Source organism: Taudactylus pleione, unplaced genomic scaffold (genome assembly GCF_031769625.1).
Source record: "Taudactylus pleione unplaced genomic scaffold, aTauple2 ptg000329l, whole genome shotgun sequence".
Classification (NCBI taxonomy): domain Eukaryota; kingdom Metazoa; phylum Chordata; class Amphibia; order Anura; family Myobatrachidae; genus Taudactylus; species Taudactylus pleione.
The window spans coordinates 671742-690340 of record NW_028284730.1 but is presented as its reverse complement, the minus strand read 5'-3'; the positions used below and the strand labels follow the sequence as shown (position 1 = coordinate 690340).

Below are 18599 nucleotides of genomic sequence, written 5' to 3'. Positions count from 1 at the left end.
CACATGTCACTTACCCCTCAGTCGCACACTGTACCACCTGACTCAGGTAGGTGTCAAACATCGCGTCCGGATGACGTTGGAGCCGCGCCTAATAGATAAAAGCATCTATATAACATGTTAGAAATGTATCATGTTAGACCGCCTGCTGAGAGATATGGTTAACCTGGAGCAGCTCCAGCAAATCTCTAAGGACTGTAAAGAGACACAATTGAAACATACTATGCATCATATAGATGCTAACTACTGCGCCCACTGTGCTAGTGTGAAAGTGTGGAGGTGAGAGCAAGCACGAGATCAACCCTTCATATAGTGAGGGTGTCACCATCCTGGGCATCAGTAGTCACCCCTTCTGGGCTTCAGGGATGGCCAGACTCCTATCAGAGTGAAGCCTCCGGTAGTGAAAATGGCGGGAGTCTGCGTGTGGGATCGCGCCAAAACATGAGACCTGAAGGAGGGACCTCATTGTTAACGTAGCTGTGACTCACCTATAAGGCTGTGGGAGCAGCTGAAGCCTGGTCTCAAAGATGACCAGCGCATATGGGAGCTCCACAGTGTGAGCCCTCACCAACTACTGTGGCCGGGTGCTGGGCTGAGGGGGCGGCGCGAAACCCGGACATGAGCCAGTTTAGCTATGGCGGGTCCAAGCAGAGGCAGTTGCCTCAATGCAGGGGCCCCCTCTCAGGGTCACCGGACACAGGCTGCAGTAGCCATGGTGATGCCCTTCCCAACGGGTCCCACGTAGCGGCTGACTGTCACAGTAAGTCTACCTGTCCTGAGAAATTAAATAAAAAAACGAATTAATACAAAAGGGCTGGAGACAGCCCAATGTGCACCGGCTCTCTCGGGCACATTTCTAAAATTGGGGCTGATGGGACATAGAGGGGTAGCAGCTAGTCACACTTCTAAATTATTTAAAGTGCCAGGCTCTACCACTGAAAAATATGAGATATGGTAAGAACTTACCTTTGTTATCTCTATTTCTACGAAGTCCATAGGGTTCCACAGGATACCTTGGGGTATAGGTGATGACGTCAGGCATCGGGCACCATAGAGTTAAGTTTTCAGCCTCCCAGGATGCACTAGGGTCCCCCTCCTATACCCCGCCCCCGAGCCAAGGCATCTCAGTTACGTACCAAGCCATAGGCCAGAGGAGGAGAAAGAAGAGAGATAAGAAAGATCTGGACACACACAAGAATCACATTCTCACCAGATGGAGACGGAAAAACCGGTGACCAGAGCAAAGCCCATCTGCAGCACAGGTGCGACAGGGCGGGAGTCCTGTGGAACCCTATGGACTTCGTAGAAATAGAGATAACAAAGGTAAGTTCTTACCATATCTCATATTTTCTACTTCAGGGTCCATAGGCTATCCACAGGATACCTTGGGGATGTCCCAAAGCAGTATCCTTTAAGGGTGGGGACGCTCCTGTGCTGAAAGAAGAATCCGCCGCCTGAAGGAAGAATCCTGAGAGGCAAAGGTGTCAAACGCATAATACCTCACAAATGTATGGACAGAGGACCACGTGGCCGCCTTGCAGATCTGGACTGCAGAGGCACCACGTCGAGCTGCCCACGAAGGACCCACAGACCTAGTGGAATGAGCCTTCACAGAAGGAGGAACCAGCAGGCCTTCATGAAGATAAGCTTCTGAAATCGCCATACGGATCCAGGCTGCCAAAGTTTGCTTTGAAGCAGGCCAACCCTTTTTACGGAAGCCATAGAGGACAAACAAGGCGTCCAACTTCCTAAACGAAGAAGTGCGGTCAACATAAGTCCTTAAGGCCCGCACAACATCCAAAGTGGCCTCACCCACTGAAAGGCCAGGTGAGTTAAAAGCCGGTACAACTATTTCCTCGTTAACATGAAACTGGGAAACAACTTTGGGAAGAAATTCAGGACGAGTGTGCAGCACTGCCCTGTTCCCATGAAAAATCAAGAAAGGGGGTCTACAAGAGAGAGCCCCTAAATCAGAAACACGTCTGGCCGAAGCTATGGCCAGAAGGAAAACAGTCTTAGCTGTTAGCCATTTAAGATCCACTGAGCCCAGTGGTTCAAACGGCGGTCCCTGGAGAGCCCTCAGGACCACAGCCAAGTCCCAAGGCGCCACAGGTGGGACAAATGGCAGCTGAATTCGCAGAACACCTTGCATAAAGGTGCGCACATCAGGGATTGTAGCAATCCTACGATGAAACCAGACAGACAGGGCAGAAACCTGCACCTTCAAAGAAGCAAGGCGAAGCCCATGGTCTAGTCCCGCTTGTAGAAAGGCTAGCACTCTAGCTTCCGAGGTGCATAACCTCTCGGTCGACACCACTGGAAGAACGTATGCCACACGCGATGGTATATTCTCGCGGAAGATGGTTTCCGAGCTCTTAGCATGGTTCGCACTACAGAGCTGGAAAACCCCCTGGACCTTAACATGGCCGTCTCAACAGCCACGCCGTCAAAGACAGCCGAGTCAGGTCCGGGTGAAGACAAGGACCCTGTGACAGAAGGTCCGGTCGTAGCGGCAACCGCAGAGGACTGTCCACGGACAGCCCCCGAAGGTCTGAGAACCAGTGCCGTCTGGGCCATGCGGGAGCTATCAACAGGAGCGTCCCTCCTTCCGTTTGAATTTCCGGATTACCCGCGGAAGAAGGGAAAATGAAGGGAACAGATAAGTGAACCGGAACGTCCACCGGACGGACAGAGCATCCACCAGAGACTCCTCTTCGTCTCTTGTGCGAGACCCGTACACCGGCAACTTGTTGCTGTGCCGGGACGCCATGAGGTCGATCTCTGGAAGACCCCACCTGTCCACCAGCAGTTGAAAAATGTCCGGGTGCAGGGACCATTCCCCCAGATGAACGTCCTGGCGACTGAGAAAGTCTGCCTCCCAGTTTAGCACTCCCGGGATGAAGACTGCTGATATGGCCAGGAGATTGCGCTCCGCCCATACCAGGATTTGGGACACCTCTACGAGAGCCGCCCGACTTCGGGTTCCTCCTTGCCGATTTATGTAGGCCACGGTGGTAGCGTTGTCCGACTGGACCTGCACTGGGTGACCTTGGAGAACCCGAAGTGCCTGCCGGAGGGCATTGAACACCACGCGGAGCTCCAGAATGTTTATTGGAAGCTCTGTTTCTGCCTGAGTCCACCTGCCCTGGAACAAGTGTGGACCCGAGACTGCTCCCCAGCCCCGAAGACTGGACCCAATTTGCCACCCAGAACAGAAGACCCTTGTTGAGATGGGTCATCTGCAACCACCAGGCTAGGGACAGGCAAACCTCCGGAGTGAGCACCATCGTCTGGGACTTTAGACTCTCAGGCAGTCCATTCCATTTGGACAGGATCAGGTGCTGCAGAGGTCTGGAGTGAAACTGGGCACATTCCACCATGTCGAATACCGACACCATGGAGCCCAGTAACCTCATCGCCGAGTGCAAAGACACCCGGCGGCTCTGTAGACAACTGCGCACCCTCAACTGCAAGGCAGAGATCTTTTCCCCCGTCACAAAGATCCTTTGCTGTCCGGAGTCCAATAAGGCTCCGAGGTGCAGAATCCGCTAAGACGGGATCAGGGTGGACTTCTGCCAGTTTATTAACCAGCCATGCCGTTGCAGTACCGCAATGGTCAGGTCCAAGTGGCGTAGAAGGAGGTCCGGAGATCCTGCCACTAAGAGAAGTACGGCAACATGCGGACTCCCTGCAGCCGCAGGGAAGCCGCCATGACCGCCATCACCTTGGTAAGAACACGTGGTGCTGTCGCGAGGCCAAAAGGTAATGTCCGGAACTGAAGTGGTCGCTGCGGATTGCAAACCTGAGGAAATGCTGATGGCGTAAAAGAATAGGGACATGCAGGTAAGCGTCCTGTATGTCCAATGACACCATGTAGTCCCCAGGTTCCAGCGCCAGAATGATGGACCGTAGGGTCTCCATCCGAAACTTCGGTACCCGCAAAGACTTGTTGAGAGCCTTGAGGTTGAGTATCGGACAAAACGACCCATTGGGTTTCTGCACCAAAAAGAGATTGGAATAGAAACCCTGGCCCTTCTGGGAGAATGCAAGAGGCACTATAACTCCAGCCTGGAGCATAGTGTGCAAGACCTTCCGCAGTTCCGTGGCTTTGTTCCGGTCCGATGGCAGACCCGTGGTGAAGAATCGAGACGGGGGTCTGTGCCGGAAGGAGAGGGCATACCCGTGGGAGACCACCTCGAGAACCCAAGTGTCTGTCGTGGTGACCGACCAACACCGGGCGAACTGCAGCAGGCGGCCTCCCACTTTGGGATCCCCCAAAGGGAGGCCCGGACCGTCAGGCTGCAGGTTTGTCATCTGGCTTAGGGGCCGGATGTCTGGTACTCCAGGCCTGCTTCCGGGGCTTGGCCGATTTCTTTTGGGCCAGCCTGTCGGGGAAAAGACTGTGCTTTAGGCCTACCCTGGGCCCTATAAGGCCGAAAGGACGACGTACCTGAACCGGAAGGAACTGCAGCAGACGGGAGACATGCCGATTTGGCTGCCGCCAGTGTGGCTACAATTTTGTCCAGATCTGGACCAAATAGAACTTCTCCATTAAAAGGCAACGCTTCCAAGCCCTTTTTGGAATCAGCGTCCGCCTTCCAAGATCGCAACCATAAGGTGCAACGAGCAGCTACAGCTGCCGAAGAAATCCGAGACGCCAGGGTACTAATATCCAAGGCCGCTTCGTTGATATAAGTGGCCGAATCCCGGAGATTGCCGATCAACTCCGTCTGTTCAGCCGAACAGTCGGAATCGAAGGACGCCTCCAATGTATCAGCCCAGCGCTCCATAGCACTGGCAACCCAACAAATGGCCATAGCTGGCCTAGCTGCCCCCCCCCGCAAGGGAATAAACGGACTTTAGGCAGATCTCCACCTTGCGGTCCGTAGCATCCTTTAGGGAAGACATGGATGGCATGGGCAATGTGGCACTATGGACCAGGCGTGTCACATGAGAATCCACCTGTGGAGGGGATTCCCACTTAGAAAAATAATTATCCGCAAACGGATAAGCCACCGCCAAACGCCTCTGCGGCTGGTACTGTTTGCCAGGCTGTTTCCACGCCTCCTCTAAATGGTCCGCCAATTGACCCGAAAGAGGAAACACTGTGGCGTCACCCTTAATATCCATAAAAAAGGCATATTTAGATTTGGACACCGGAGGAACTTCGTCCTCAATCACCAAAGCTGTGCGGACTGCCCGAATAAGTCCAGGAATATACACCTTGGACCTAGCGTCCGTCTCTTTAGTACGGAGAGGTTCCTGGTCCGAAAGATCTAGAATCTCCCCATCATCAGACGTCACGTTGTCATCCTCATAAGGAGCAGACAGAGACGCCACCGGCCGCTTATGTGGCCGTAACACAGACTCCCCTTGTAACACATCCGACAAGTGCTGTACAGAACTAGTCAGGAAATTAACCCACGCAGGTTCCTGAGAGACCTGGGGAGGGGAAATAGGGAGACTGTGGGGTACCATCAATTGTCTCGGGAAACCCTGCATGGGTGACGACACCACTGATTGCTGAGACAGTCCCATCTGTGAGAACGCAGGCTGCGGAGCTAACTGGCCCACCAGGGTTGTAAGCGCCTTAGTGAAACAAGCCCAGGGCGGCTCCTGCACCAGTGCTGTGACAGTAATTGGCTGCGCCAATAAATAACACTGCCGGCATAGCCCCTCCGTGCTACCCTCCCCCTCCGCTATAGGTACTTTACACGTAGTACACTGAAGCTGGAGAGGAAAGTCACTCTCAGACATGATGGTAAGTATGTGACCCCTCTCACCAATACTTGCTAGTATAGCAAGAGACCACCCTGCAAGCACCGCACCGCAAGGGCTTTAGCAGAAAGAACAGGGACAGTGATAAGGCTGACAGTAAGAAATTAAAAGTACAGGCAGCAGCGCTAGCACAGTCACATACAATGCACAGAAAAACGAATTCCTGTACTATCAGCGCTGATACTCAACTACACAGACACAGAGTCTGGTAGGACACAGCGCTGCATACACAGACCTGACCACAGCGGAGGAGAGGTATGTGGGGGAACCCAGACCACGATGCCTCCGATCATAGGCTTCCAGCAGCGTTCACCATGCGTTCTGAAGATGGCCACCGAGGAGCATAGAGGAGGCTGGCCTGGGGGAGGAGCGCTGCCACAGGGCCAGTCGGCGTGTGCAGAGAGGGCTGTGTGCAGCGGGGAGGCGCCGGCTGTGAGACAGAGAAGGCGCACTCCCCTGGCATGCATTTAACCCCTGGGACACCGCAGCGATACCGCTCTGCCGCGGTCCGCTGTCCCAGGGGGGTAGTGGAAGCGCAGGTTAATACCTGGCTCCACGCTGCAGCCAGTTCCCAGGGAGCCCCCTGCCTGGGAACTTAGGGCCATGTTCAGCAGGGTCCCACCGCGGGACCCCTGCTGCTTACCTGTAATCCCCCTTAAATCCGGCCATGGCCCAGAACATCTGGGGTCACCGCTAGCTGTGACCCCAGATGCTTACCAGCATCCCCGGATCGGTACAGGCGTTCTGGTACCGGCGGGGGTGTAGGGAAGACAGCATGGACGTCAGTACTGACAGTCCATGCTGTACTTCCAGATGTGCAGCCACAGCTGCAAAGAAGAAAACTTCAGGGGCTCTTCTAAGCCCCCCTCTAACAGGTGTATCCGACTCCGGCCGGGCACCACACGAAACTGGGATGCCTTGGCTCGGGGGCGGGGTATAGGAGGGGGACCCTAGTGCATCCTGGGAGGCTGAAAACTTAACTCTATGGTGCCCGATGCCTGACGTCATCACCTATACCCCAAGGTATCCTGTGGATACCGTATGGACCCTGAAGTAGAAAGAAATATGCCCGCGCTCGGTTTTACCCATATCATACATGGTACCAGCAGCATGGCAATATTAATGCCATAAATGTATACAAAACAGAAAAAGTTTTGCTATCGACGCTAACAATAATATACTGCAAATTTTTGTGTGTGCAGCAAATAAAACAAAGGGGATTTTGTCATGATTTGATCAAAGCATTTAAGCTTGCAGCCCAGCATCAAGGGACCCCATTTTTCTGCTCTACCATTATCTATACCCCATTGTATATACTCCAGTGCCCCGTAGTGGATGAAGGAGAAATAAGAAACAACCTAGCCCCAATTCAGGGCACAACCTCACTTGTTGAGCCCTAACTATCAAGGGCAGCTAGTCTGTGCACAATTTCACACAAAGCCTCAGTCCTGCCTGCTTCTAGCAGGTATGGCCCACTGGCCTGGCTGCCATAGCCCCACCTTGGCTGTATCCCCTTTTTAAATTTGTTCGGGTGGATCTCCCCATCACAGCACAGATTCAGTGGCTCACCATGCCACATAGCTTCATTCTACTGTACTCCAGAGCTAGTGATCTGGAACAAGTACTGTGCCTCTTATACACTCAATTATCCGGAGGATGATTGATCACAAGTAATGGATTAATAAAAGGCCCCTTTGTGTTGGCAGTTGTTCAAAAGATTGAAAAAAGAAATTCCAACATAAACCATTCACCTATCTACTTGAACAATTCGAATCAATTAATAAATGTAACTCCGATTGAGTGAAATGTACTGATATAGATATAACTCACCTTGCTTTCTTGATTGCCCTCTTCATTTCTTCCCACCATAGTAGGCCACATACTGTTCTGACCTAACTACAGTATGTTCCATTAGTTTTCTCCACAGTCAAGTTTCTAGATCAACAATCCAAACTTTAATGGGCTGTTATCAGTCTGAACACAAATCTTCTGATATTGCCTAGGATCCAAAGCGTTTATCTAATGCTTAAGAAACTGGACCATACCCAAAGCCATAAAATAATTTCCAACTAAAGGTATTCCTTATCTTACCACTACAGGCAAAGATAGTTACAGTATATTGCCTGCTTAAGAGAAATTCAGAACCTGCCCCTTAGCCCTGCAGCAACCCTCTGAACTAACAGAAATGCAGCTATCTAATCTGTACAGTGCTGTCACCAACATCCAACACCACATATTCTCATTGTTCTAAAACCGTTCCTCTAAAGTTTCTTCTTCTCCGCCTATTACTGCTCCCAATTTTTCCAGTCACGTGTACAGAGACATACATGGATTAGACATAAACCTCATCTTCTGTAATAGGTTGCACAACTGGTACTTATAAATGTAATGTATACGGGTCTATCCAGCATAAACATTCATTAATGCTCTTTCAAGGAAATAAGGCATAACTATTGTGCAGGAAAACCATCAATACACCACGCAGCGCGACTTGGTGTGAGTGAGCCCCCAGGTCACATGCTACTCTGCTGGCGTCTGGCGTCTTTTTTTTCTGAAAATGTGCGACTAGGTCGCCCCAGCAGACTTTGCTGATTAATTTGATAAGCAATACTTGTATATCTGAATCACAATGGAAGTTGAAATAAAAAAAAGCTGCAGCCACTACATTGTAGCACTTTGTATACAGATTCAAAGACTCAGTCGCACACAGATATACAAGTGTCACATATCAAATCAAATCAGCACAATCTGCTGTTGCTTCCTAGTCACATGAAATTGCGACTCGGAGGCATTATCGGAAATAAAAAGAGGCAAAAAAGCCGCTAGGTGCTAGCACAGTCTCACGGGACCAAGCGCGCCGAGAGGGGCTTTTTAGCGGAACTGCAACAAAGATGTATAAGCACACATCTGTATGCTGTTTGTGAATAATATTCTCATAGTCTTAATGCTGGAGAAAATCATTTGTGGAACTACAAGTCCCAAAACTGACAGTCGGATGAATAACTGGGTGTAGTTTGTTGCAATTACCAGATGCTTAAAAAGCATGTCCCAACATGTGATGCCTTACATGACAACTTGCGTAGCTCATGTATACTACTACCCGCAGCGCAGTATCAGGAAATGTTTTTAAACATCTTACATAGGTCTTACTTCACGCCTCATAGGCAATTCTTAGCAAGAATGACTTCTTCACACAACTGTTTATGTTGTCAAACCCCTCAGGCGAATGTCCTTAATTGTTTCTGGCCTTGCCCATTTCTACGTCAATTTTGGCTGGCAGGAAGTTCTCCCTTGATATCTTGGTAAACTATATCCCCTTCAAAGCACAATGGGCTATGGACTTGATTCAGACCCGTTCGCTGGATGCGATCGCTCGCTCCGAGCGTATGGAAATTCGGCTAAGTGACGTCAGGGCAGCCATTCCCAGGGCTTCATAAGCACTCCCACTTTGTTTTGGCGAGCGAGCACTTTTTGTTTGTAGACTCCCACCAGCCTGTCTTAAGATGCCCACTTGCGTACGTCATCTCCAGGAAGTGCTTGAAACCATTGGTACATTGAGCACCATCGGATGCGATCGCAGCGCTTGAGATAGACTATACCCTGCCGCAAGCACTGCAAGCACTTCAGTGTATATTTCTAGCACGTGAAGTGTCCTATGATGCTGCCTGTTAAGTATGCACGCCTCTGAAACGGTGTTAAAAATCTCAAGCACTCCTGCGTTCGCACCTCCACTCCCCCGTTTCCAGTGGCCTGCCCCTGTTACAACCCACAAACGGCTTGACCTGTCACTCATTCAGCTGGGCTGTCTATGCTTGGCGAGCGAGTTTCCCCATCACTCGTTCTAGTTTGTGCACGTGCAATACGAAGCGTACGCATGCGCACATTGAACAACATTGCTCGCTGTGGCCGAGCGCTTGCTAGCAAGCGGGTCTGAATCAGGCCCTATATTTGGGATGGTACCTACCACACAAAGAACTGCAAGGGGATGTAAAAAGCTGCTCTTCGCTATTAGTGCTACTGCACGAAAAGTTATTTAACAAAATTGGATATTGGCCTCTGTTCCTGCATTGCAGATGTTTCAAAATAAATTATTCCATATTTTCAATATGGATTGGATAGAGGGCCTGATTCAGAGCCGGACGCTCTGACCAGAGCGCTCGCTCTGAATCAGGGCCCTCCTACCTAAACTTGGAGCGGCCTCTTGGACGCTCGCATAGCTGTGGGTTACCACCCACAGCTTATGCGAGCGTCCATGATGATGGTCGAGATGGTCAAGACCATCGCGACCATCGGGCTTGCGATGAGACCCTGCGGTAGGGTCTCGCTGCCGCAAGCCCTGGAGTGATTTTGGCTCTATCAGAGCCAAAATCACTCCCACTGACATCACTAGTGATGTCAGTGGGGCCGGACCCAGACGGTAGGCGTTCCCATGGGAATGCCTCCGTCTGGCAGCCACGCCCCCGGCATGCCCACCAAAGGGGGCTTGCTGTCACTCAACATCGACAGCACGCCCCCTTTGGTGCGAGACCCCGAGCGAAGGCTTCCTCGTCGCTCGCCGGGTCTCGCGCATGCGCACGACGGAGCTCCCTCCATCATGCGCATTTGGGTACCATCGACCCGCTTGCGAGCGTCCTGCACTCGCGAGCGGGTCTGAATGAGACCCAGAAACCGCATTGAATAAGGAGCGCTTAACCTCACGATTTTTTGACACATGGGAGAGCTACATCTCCACTTTTCCTGGGGAACTTCAACGCAGATCCGAGGATGATTTGGAAAATACCATGTGGTATGAGCAACGGCGACTTTTGGGAGATCTTCCTTTTAGTACGTAGTGGATACATCAACTTTCTCTTCCCATTTGATGTAACTCCTGGAGGTTGGGTCTTCTTGTCCCACGCACCTCGCCCCCCCCCCATACCCCTTGACTTTTTCTTTGTATTGTTTTTTTTTTCTCTACATGGGTACCAATTTGGTTATGACCATATCAAACGTTTCTCTATGCTAACTTAATGTATTAGTTCATTATCTGTGTAGTTTTGTATTCTACTCATTATGACCATTGATAGATGATTATTTCTGTTCATAAATATGTAAGTTTTGACATTTTTCTCCTGTTTCAGGATATTCAATTGTTTGAATGTTTATTCAAAGCCATGCAACTAGTACTTATTGCATACTGAATGATGTATTGTTGACACTTTTGGTGCTTTAAACAATAAAATGTATTTAAAAAAAAAAAAAAAAGAAGAGCATGTCCCAGGTTTGACAGGCATGCAAATGACCCACCCAGTGGCTGGATATCCTTGTGCCACCTCAGAACCGATACGTTCCTCTCCATTACATACGTTGGGTGATAGTGCTGTCACAGTGCAGTGCAGCTCCGGGTATGTAGATGGATCCCAAGCGGCTTTATGTGATTGCGGGGTCCAGCGAAAAGAACCTTTGACTAGTTTTGTATCCCCTATATGGAGGCTTTATCTAAGAGAATCTGCTTTTGTATCAATTGGTTATCCTTCTAGGAATCGTTATCTCTTCTTCAATACATGTCGGGAAGGCAGAATCACAGTTTCATCATGTGAAAGAGGGGGAGGATGTCACAGGGCATTTAGCAAACACACAAAGTGGTGCACTCAGGGTGGGGGGGGGGGTTCAGAGTACCTAGAAACTTTCCCTGACAATTATTTTCCCACAGGTCAATGGGGAGGGGGTGGTGCCAATGTGATGCGATTCCATTGAAATAACATAGTTTTGTCCGTACCACCTCCTGATAGACCCAAAAATGCCGGGGCCTAATGAAATGAAGTGTATGGTCCTGCCTCATCAGTAACCTTCAGCTGCTGCATGCTAAGTGCATGTGTAATGTATGTGTTATATATATTATATATGGGACTGCTATATTATACATATATATATAGCACACACACACATACAGTACACACGCACTAAGCATGCAGCAGCTGATCTAGTCATGGACCGCCCCTTGCTGTTTACGTAATGTTACTCACATAACACGGGGTGAATTTGCAAAATAATCAATCATTACTAGCAAGTAGAAACCAAGTAGAAATGGATATACCACAGTGATTTACGTTTAAAAAACACATTATTTTTTCATGAGATTGCTATACTAAGATTTTACAGTTTTATACTAAAAAAGTGCTTGGTTTAGCCTTTTGTTATCTTAATTCAATAATAATTGTGTGGGGACATCAGAATTGTCTTCATTAAATGTGTTAGTTTTGAGTTTTTTTTTAAGTATTTTTATTACCTTGGTTGCTGGTTTTAGAAATGCAGTTTTCCGCAAACACGTACCTTTTAAGGAGTAAAATATGAAAATAGAAGTACATGTTGAGGCTTGACCTATCTGCACCATCTCAGAGTTGCTACAAACATCAAACCATTTTACTGGAAGAAATGTACCACGCACCCTTCCGAACTGCAGGGGGGTTGGGTACGGGATCCCGGCGGCCAAGATGCCGATGGTCAAAATACCGACAGTGGCATCCCAACAGAATCCCAACAAAATTTTGTAAGTAACCATAACCCTCCCCGTAAACCACCTTTCCTGCAGCCTAACCCTCCCTCCCGCAGTATAACCCTCCCCCCCACAGTATAACCCTAACACTCCCCTACCATAGCCTAACCCTCCCCTCCTGCAGCCTAACCCTCTTCGGCTCCCCCTAGTACCTAACCCTAATACTCCCTGTCAGGATGTCAGCGGTCGGGATTCTGGAGCCGGGATTCAAACTGCTGCCGAGATGGAGACTACATCCCCTGCCGGAGACTCCCATCGAAATCTTTTATCTACACACTTTTTATACCATTAAAATAATCACACCCCACAAAATGAGCCCTTGCAATGTTGAGTACATTTATGCAAAAGTGCGCACATGACATCGCAGAAGAACATTTTCATGGTTATAAATGAACCTTATTGTTATTTATTGTGAAGCCATGACCCTCATTCTAAAAGTGGCACTTTTATGACCACTTGAACTTGTGTCTGTCCTGCAAACATCAAGACTGTTGGCATGTACGAATGTATTCACATTACAGTAGACAATGACATGCTGTATTGACAACTTACTTCTTTGGAATTCTCGGTGAAATGTTAAAAGGTGGTCCAGGAGCCCCCAGACTCATTGGGAAAATGTCCACCCACATCTGTAATTTGCCCTGTTGAAGAAACTTAGTTATTTATCAAATCTGAAAGCTATCTTTGGGCCTGATTCAGACCCACTCGCGAGCGGCTGTCCGCTCGCAAGTGGGTCGATGTTATGCACTGAGCATGCGCACAACGCTCGTTGTGTCCGATCAAAGGGGGCGTGCTGTCAATGTTGATTGACAGCACGCCCCCTTTGGTGGGCGTGCCGGGGGCGTGCCTCCCTGATGGGGGCGTTCCCACGGGAACGCCTCCCGTCAGAAGCCGGCCCACTGACATCACTAGTGATGTCAGTGGGAGTGATTTTGGCTCTGATAGAGCCAAAATCACTCCGGAGCTTGCGGTTGAAAACCTCAACCGCAGGCTCCGGCTCGCAAATTCGATGGTCGCGATGGTCTCGACCATCGCGGCCATCACAAAGCACGCTCGTATAGCCTGTGGGTGGTGACCCACAGCTATACGAGCGTCCAGGAGGACGCTCCATGAAAATGGAGCCCGGCCCTCATTCAGAGCGTGCGGCTCTGAATGAGGGCCTTTGTTCTTTACATACATTATTTTACCAGTTTAAACCTTGAATCCACTTTATAAGAGACTAATGCTGGGTACACACTTGGCCGACTCGCTGGCCAACAGACTGATTTGGTGTGTTTGCAGGTGTGCATACACATTTACCGACCGATATGTCTGGCCACTGGGAACCGACGTGTTGTCATTGTCAGCGGTTCCTGCTGCCGTCATATGGGTCGGTCAGTTGTCCATATACACAGGCAGATGTGCACCATATATCTGAAAGATGTGCACCATATATCTGAAAGACTAATTATACACACCCATAAAACTCAGTTTTGATGCCCAGACACGCCTGCATTCGTAGCACCACTCCCCCGTTCACAAGCACCTTCCCCTGTTACCACCCACAAACGGCACATTCTGTCACTCAAAGTAGCGTCCAGTCTGTGTACTACGAGTGCACGAATCCCAGACGCAGTGACTGGTTTGCGCATGCGTATTTTGCGGCATACACATGCACAGACGGCGACAAACGCCCATAGCGTGCGTCCGTGGCTTATCGTCCGGGTCTGAATCGGGCCCTTAATCTCTCTGTTCACCAAGATGGATTTATGTGTCAAAGAACGAGTTATTGAGAGATGAAGATTCATTAATTCCAATCCTCGGGTGACAGTCTTGCCTCAGTCATTTTCTCCTCCCAAAGAGGAACCGATGCAAATCATCTGTTCTCGCCTATCATATGTAGAACGCCGAAGGAGACAGTCTGAGAATCTCTATCTATACTGTGCTGCTCCTTCGCATCACTCAACAATTGTCCCAAGTGTCCGGGAATCTTCCACTCCTAACTCGGCAAGGAGAGGTTAAGTTAGGAGTAGTTCATTCCTCTCCAAAGTAAACCGTTTACATTCTCTCAGTTTCTCTACAAGTGGCCAAGCGCTTCAAGCAAGTCTCTGAACTGTTGGATTCAGGTGCAGCTGGTAACTTCGTCACATCTGAACTGGTCCAGTGATGGGCATTACCAGCCGAGAGTCTGCTTCATCCTATCTACCTCATAGCTGTTGATGGAAGCCGCATCCTAGGGAGTATAATTACCTTTCAAACTCGACCTCTGCGAGTCAAGATTGGTGCTCTGTACTCTGAACTTTTAAGTTTTCTTGTCATACCCAGGGCATCGCATTCCATAGTTCTGGGGCATAAGCCTCAAATTTACTGGAGAATCTCACAAATCACTGCTTGGGGATCTTCCTGCTTCGGTTCTTGCCTCCAAAAAGTTATTCCACTATGCTCTGCAGTACCATCTCATCCGAATACTCCTCCTTCTCAAGAATTCACTGATGTTTTCAGTAAAGCTGGTGCTGATATTTTTCCTCCTCACCGTGAATGGTATTGTCCAATTGAATTAATCCCTGGGAAATCTCCTCCCAGAGGGCGAATAATATCCGTTATCACTCCCGGAAACATGACTATATCCAAGAGAATTTGAAAAAAGGGTTCATCCGCCCTTACACCTCTCCCGCTGGAGCAGGCTACTTTTTCGTTAAAAAAAAGATGGAGGTCTGCGCCCCTGCATCGACTACAGGGGACTGAATGACATCACCATTAAAAACCGCTATCCTCTCCCTCTGATCACAGAGCTTTTTGACCGAGTCAGTGGAGCCACCATCTTTACCAAATTGGACTTGCGAGGAGCATATAATCTCATACGAATTCGGAAAGGAGGCGAATGGAAGACCACATTTAAAACCTGCGACAATCACTAAGACTACCTTGTTATTCCCTTTGGTCTCAGTAATACTCCCGCAGTATTCCAATACTATGTCAATGAGATCTTCCGCGATGTGTTGTACAAACATGTTGTCTATCTTGACAATATTCTCATATTCGCCTATGATCTGGATGAAGGGAGACATGTCAGAACCTCCTTTTACTTGCCGGCAATCATCTCTACTGCAAATTGAAGAATTGTGTCTTCGAGGTCAAGTCTATTCCCTTCCTGGAATATATAATCGGAATATATAATCTCAGGTTCTGGTCTCAAAATGGACCCAGAAATGCTCCAAGCAATTCAGGAATGGCCGCTTCCTTGGGTTTGTGAACTACTATCTCCAATTCATAAAGAACTTTTTCACCATCATTGCACCTATTACCGCTCTCACCCAGAAAGGGGAAAATCCATCCCGATGGTCAGAGGAAGCAAAGGAAGCCTTCCAAAAAATCAAGCAGAAGTTAATTTCATCTCCTGTTCTTCGTCAACCTGATATCACACAGCCATTCGTCTTGGAAGTTGACTCTTCTTCCATAGGAGTCGGAGCTGTGCCCTCTCAATGCGCTCCTGATGGTCTTCTCCACCCCTGTGGATTTTTCTCCAGAAAATTCACTCTGGCAGAGTGAATGCTCTGATCCCCAACTGCTCTATTGGGGATCAAGAACTTCTCGCTATTAAGTTAGCCTTAGAGGAGTGGCGCTATCTTTTAGAAGGAGCTTTGCATCCCATTTCCATTCTCACAGACCACAAAAACCTCTTATATCTTTAGACAGCCCATTGTCTGCATCCGAGGCAAGCCAGATGGGCTCTCTTCTTCTCACAATTTAACTTCAAATTGTCTTTTCATCCAGGGGTCCAGAACCAAAAGGATGATGCCCACTCTCGCTCCATAGAGCAAGAAAATGAGAAAAATGAGACTACATACGCTGAAAAGCGTCTCATCATTGATCCAGTGGCTTTCTCTGCAGTCTGAGTAGAATGCTCACCACATGTTGGGAAAACTCTTGTCGAGCACACATTACGCAAGAAACTGCTACATTGGGCTCATGCTTCGCAGGTCATGCAGGCATACAAAAGACCTTCAAGTTCATTTCCAGGTCTTAGTGGTGGCTCTCTCTCAGAAAAGATGTCCAAGACTTCATTGCTTCTTGTAACAAGTGTGCCCAGCATAAAGTGCTTCGACCGTGTCCAGCTGGCCAGTTACTTCCTCTCTCTGTTCTACATCAACTGTGGTCACATCTGTCGATGGACTTCATTACAGACCTTCCGGTTTCAAACAAATTTAACACCATCTGGGTGGTAGTTGACCGGTTCACCAAGATGGCTCACTTCATACCACTCACCAGTCTTCCATCAGCTCCCAAGTTGGCTTAATTATTCATGCAAGAAATCTTCAGACTTCATGGACTACCTCTGGAATCATCTATGACCGTGGTGTGCAGTTTGTTGCCATGTTTTGTTCTTTACTTCAAGTCAAGCTCAATTTCTCCACTGCCTACCACCCCCAGTCTAATGGCCAGACAGAAAGAGTCAACCAAGATCTGGTGTCTTTTCTTTGTTTATACGTATATTTTAAAATTAATGTCACAAAATGAAATAAGGAACATGGTTGAACATGGGGCGAACCTCCTGCTATATTACCGCTATATAGATGACATAGTGCTTATATGGAGAGGTGGCAGAGAGTCTTTGATGAAATTTCAAGAAAAACTTGCAAATAACGATTATGGCATTGTATTAACTTTCTCTATAAGTGAATGTTCGGTAAATTTTCTGGATTTAACAATATATACTGAAGGGTCCAGATTATTTACAAAAAAGTACAGCAAGCCAAAAAATTATTTTATCAATATAGACAGCAGCCATCATCCAAACTGGTTAAGAGGAATACCCGGTAGCCAGTTCCGTCGTATTAAAAGAAATTGTACTAATGACACTGTATAAAGAAGAAGTATATGTTATAAAAAAAAAATTCTAGATAAAAGATATGATAAAAAAACATCTGATTTGATAGAGAAAAAATACTTTTAAAAAAACCTGAAATTACACAAAAAGGGGATTTTTTCATGTTCATTTGTAACCACGTATAACAAGGACTTTAGGAAAATGAACACTATACTAAGAAAACATTGGGGGATTATAAAAGGTGACCCCATCCTGAAAGAAATTGTATTAGAAAAACCTATGATTATTTACAAAAGGGCACCTAATATGAAAAATATACTAGTACGAAGTGCGGCACCTCCTTCACAGGGAATGAGCACGAGAATGAAATCAAAAGGTTTTTTTCGATGCGGACTGTGTCTTGGGTGCAAGAATTGTAAGTCCTATGAAGGTAGTAAAACAGAAACCTTCACTTCAAACTCAACTAAAAAAGAATGTAAAATAAACCAATTCCTAACATGTAATAGCGCTAATGTTGTTTATTTAATACAATGCAAATGTATGAAACAGTATGTGGGAGGACGAGCAGACCGTTAAAGTTACAATGGGAGAACATATTAGGAATGTCCGTAAAGGCTTAGAAAGTCACCATATGTCTGCTCACTTCAAAGCACAACATAACTATTCAGTAAATGACATCATTTGCTTTAAAGCCATAGAACAAGTTAAAGGTAATTATAGACAGAATGATACAAAAACCGCTCTAGCACGCACAGAGTTGCGGTGGATATATGAGTTAGAAACCCTGGAGCCGAAATGGTTAAATGGAGAGTTTGAATTAAAGTGGTTTCTGTAAATTAATTAATTAGTGGTATTACATTTTGCTCTAGTTTCTTGTAAATCATATAGAGAAATACCCCCCCCCCCTTTTTTTAGTGTTCCAGATGTATCCCTTTACATTGTGTAGTTTTAGATTCTTGTATTCTAGTAATTTCTGATTTTATGAAATATCTTTTAGAGGAGAGTATCTCACTTTAAGATAACCCTGACATATGGGTGTTTTATATGTGAACCCAGAATGAGCATACCGGATCAGAGGAGTGCTATAAAAAATCATAGCAAACTGTATCCACCTGAGCCTTGACAAAGATCCATCATTGGATTGAAATGCGTTGGCAGCAGGAGGATCTGTTATTTGCTTTGAGGATTTTATCCTTTTTAAAAGAAAGTTGAATGTATCGCTTTTTATAGAAATTAGTACATTACGTTTGAGAGCAAGCTGTAAATTGCAACCAGAGAAAGACCTGCTGGGGTTTTGTATAAGTCCCTATACTAAGATCGGAGAGATGCCCCCTGAGAAACGTGCAAAACTGCTGATACAACCGAGCACGGGATAACCGGTGACCCAAGAGAAGCAGTGGTAGCTGTGGGGAGAAACTAAGTCCTCAGGAGAATATCCGAGGGATATCATAAACGAGTAAAGAGTTTGCTGAAGGAAACTTA

The 18599-nt window shown here is 47.6% G+C and overlaps 1 protein-coding gene across 1 annotated transcript in view; it reads right to left on the bottom strand.

The window, feature by feature from the left end:
• Positions 1-18599, bottom strand: part of FER1L5 (fer-1 like family member 5) — a 308173-nt gene that overhangs the window by 20741 nt on the left and 268833 nt on the right. The window contains exon 47 of the mRNA XM_088443273.1: positions 12863-12951. Coding sequence (XP_088299399.1) covers positions 12863-12951 — 89 coding nt within the window. The remainder of the gene's footprint in view (positions 1-12862; positions 12952-18599) is intronic.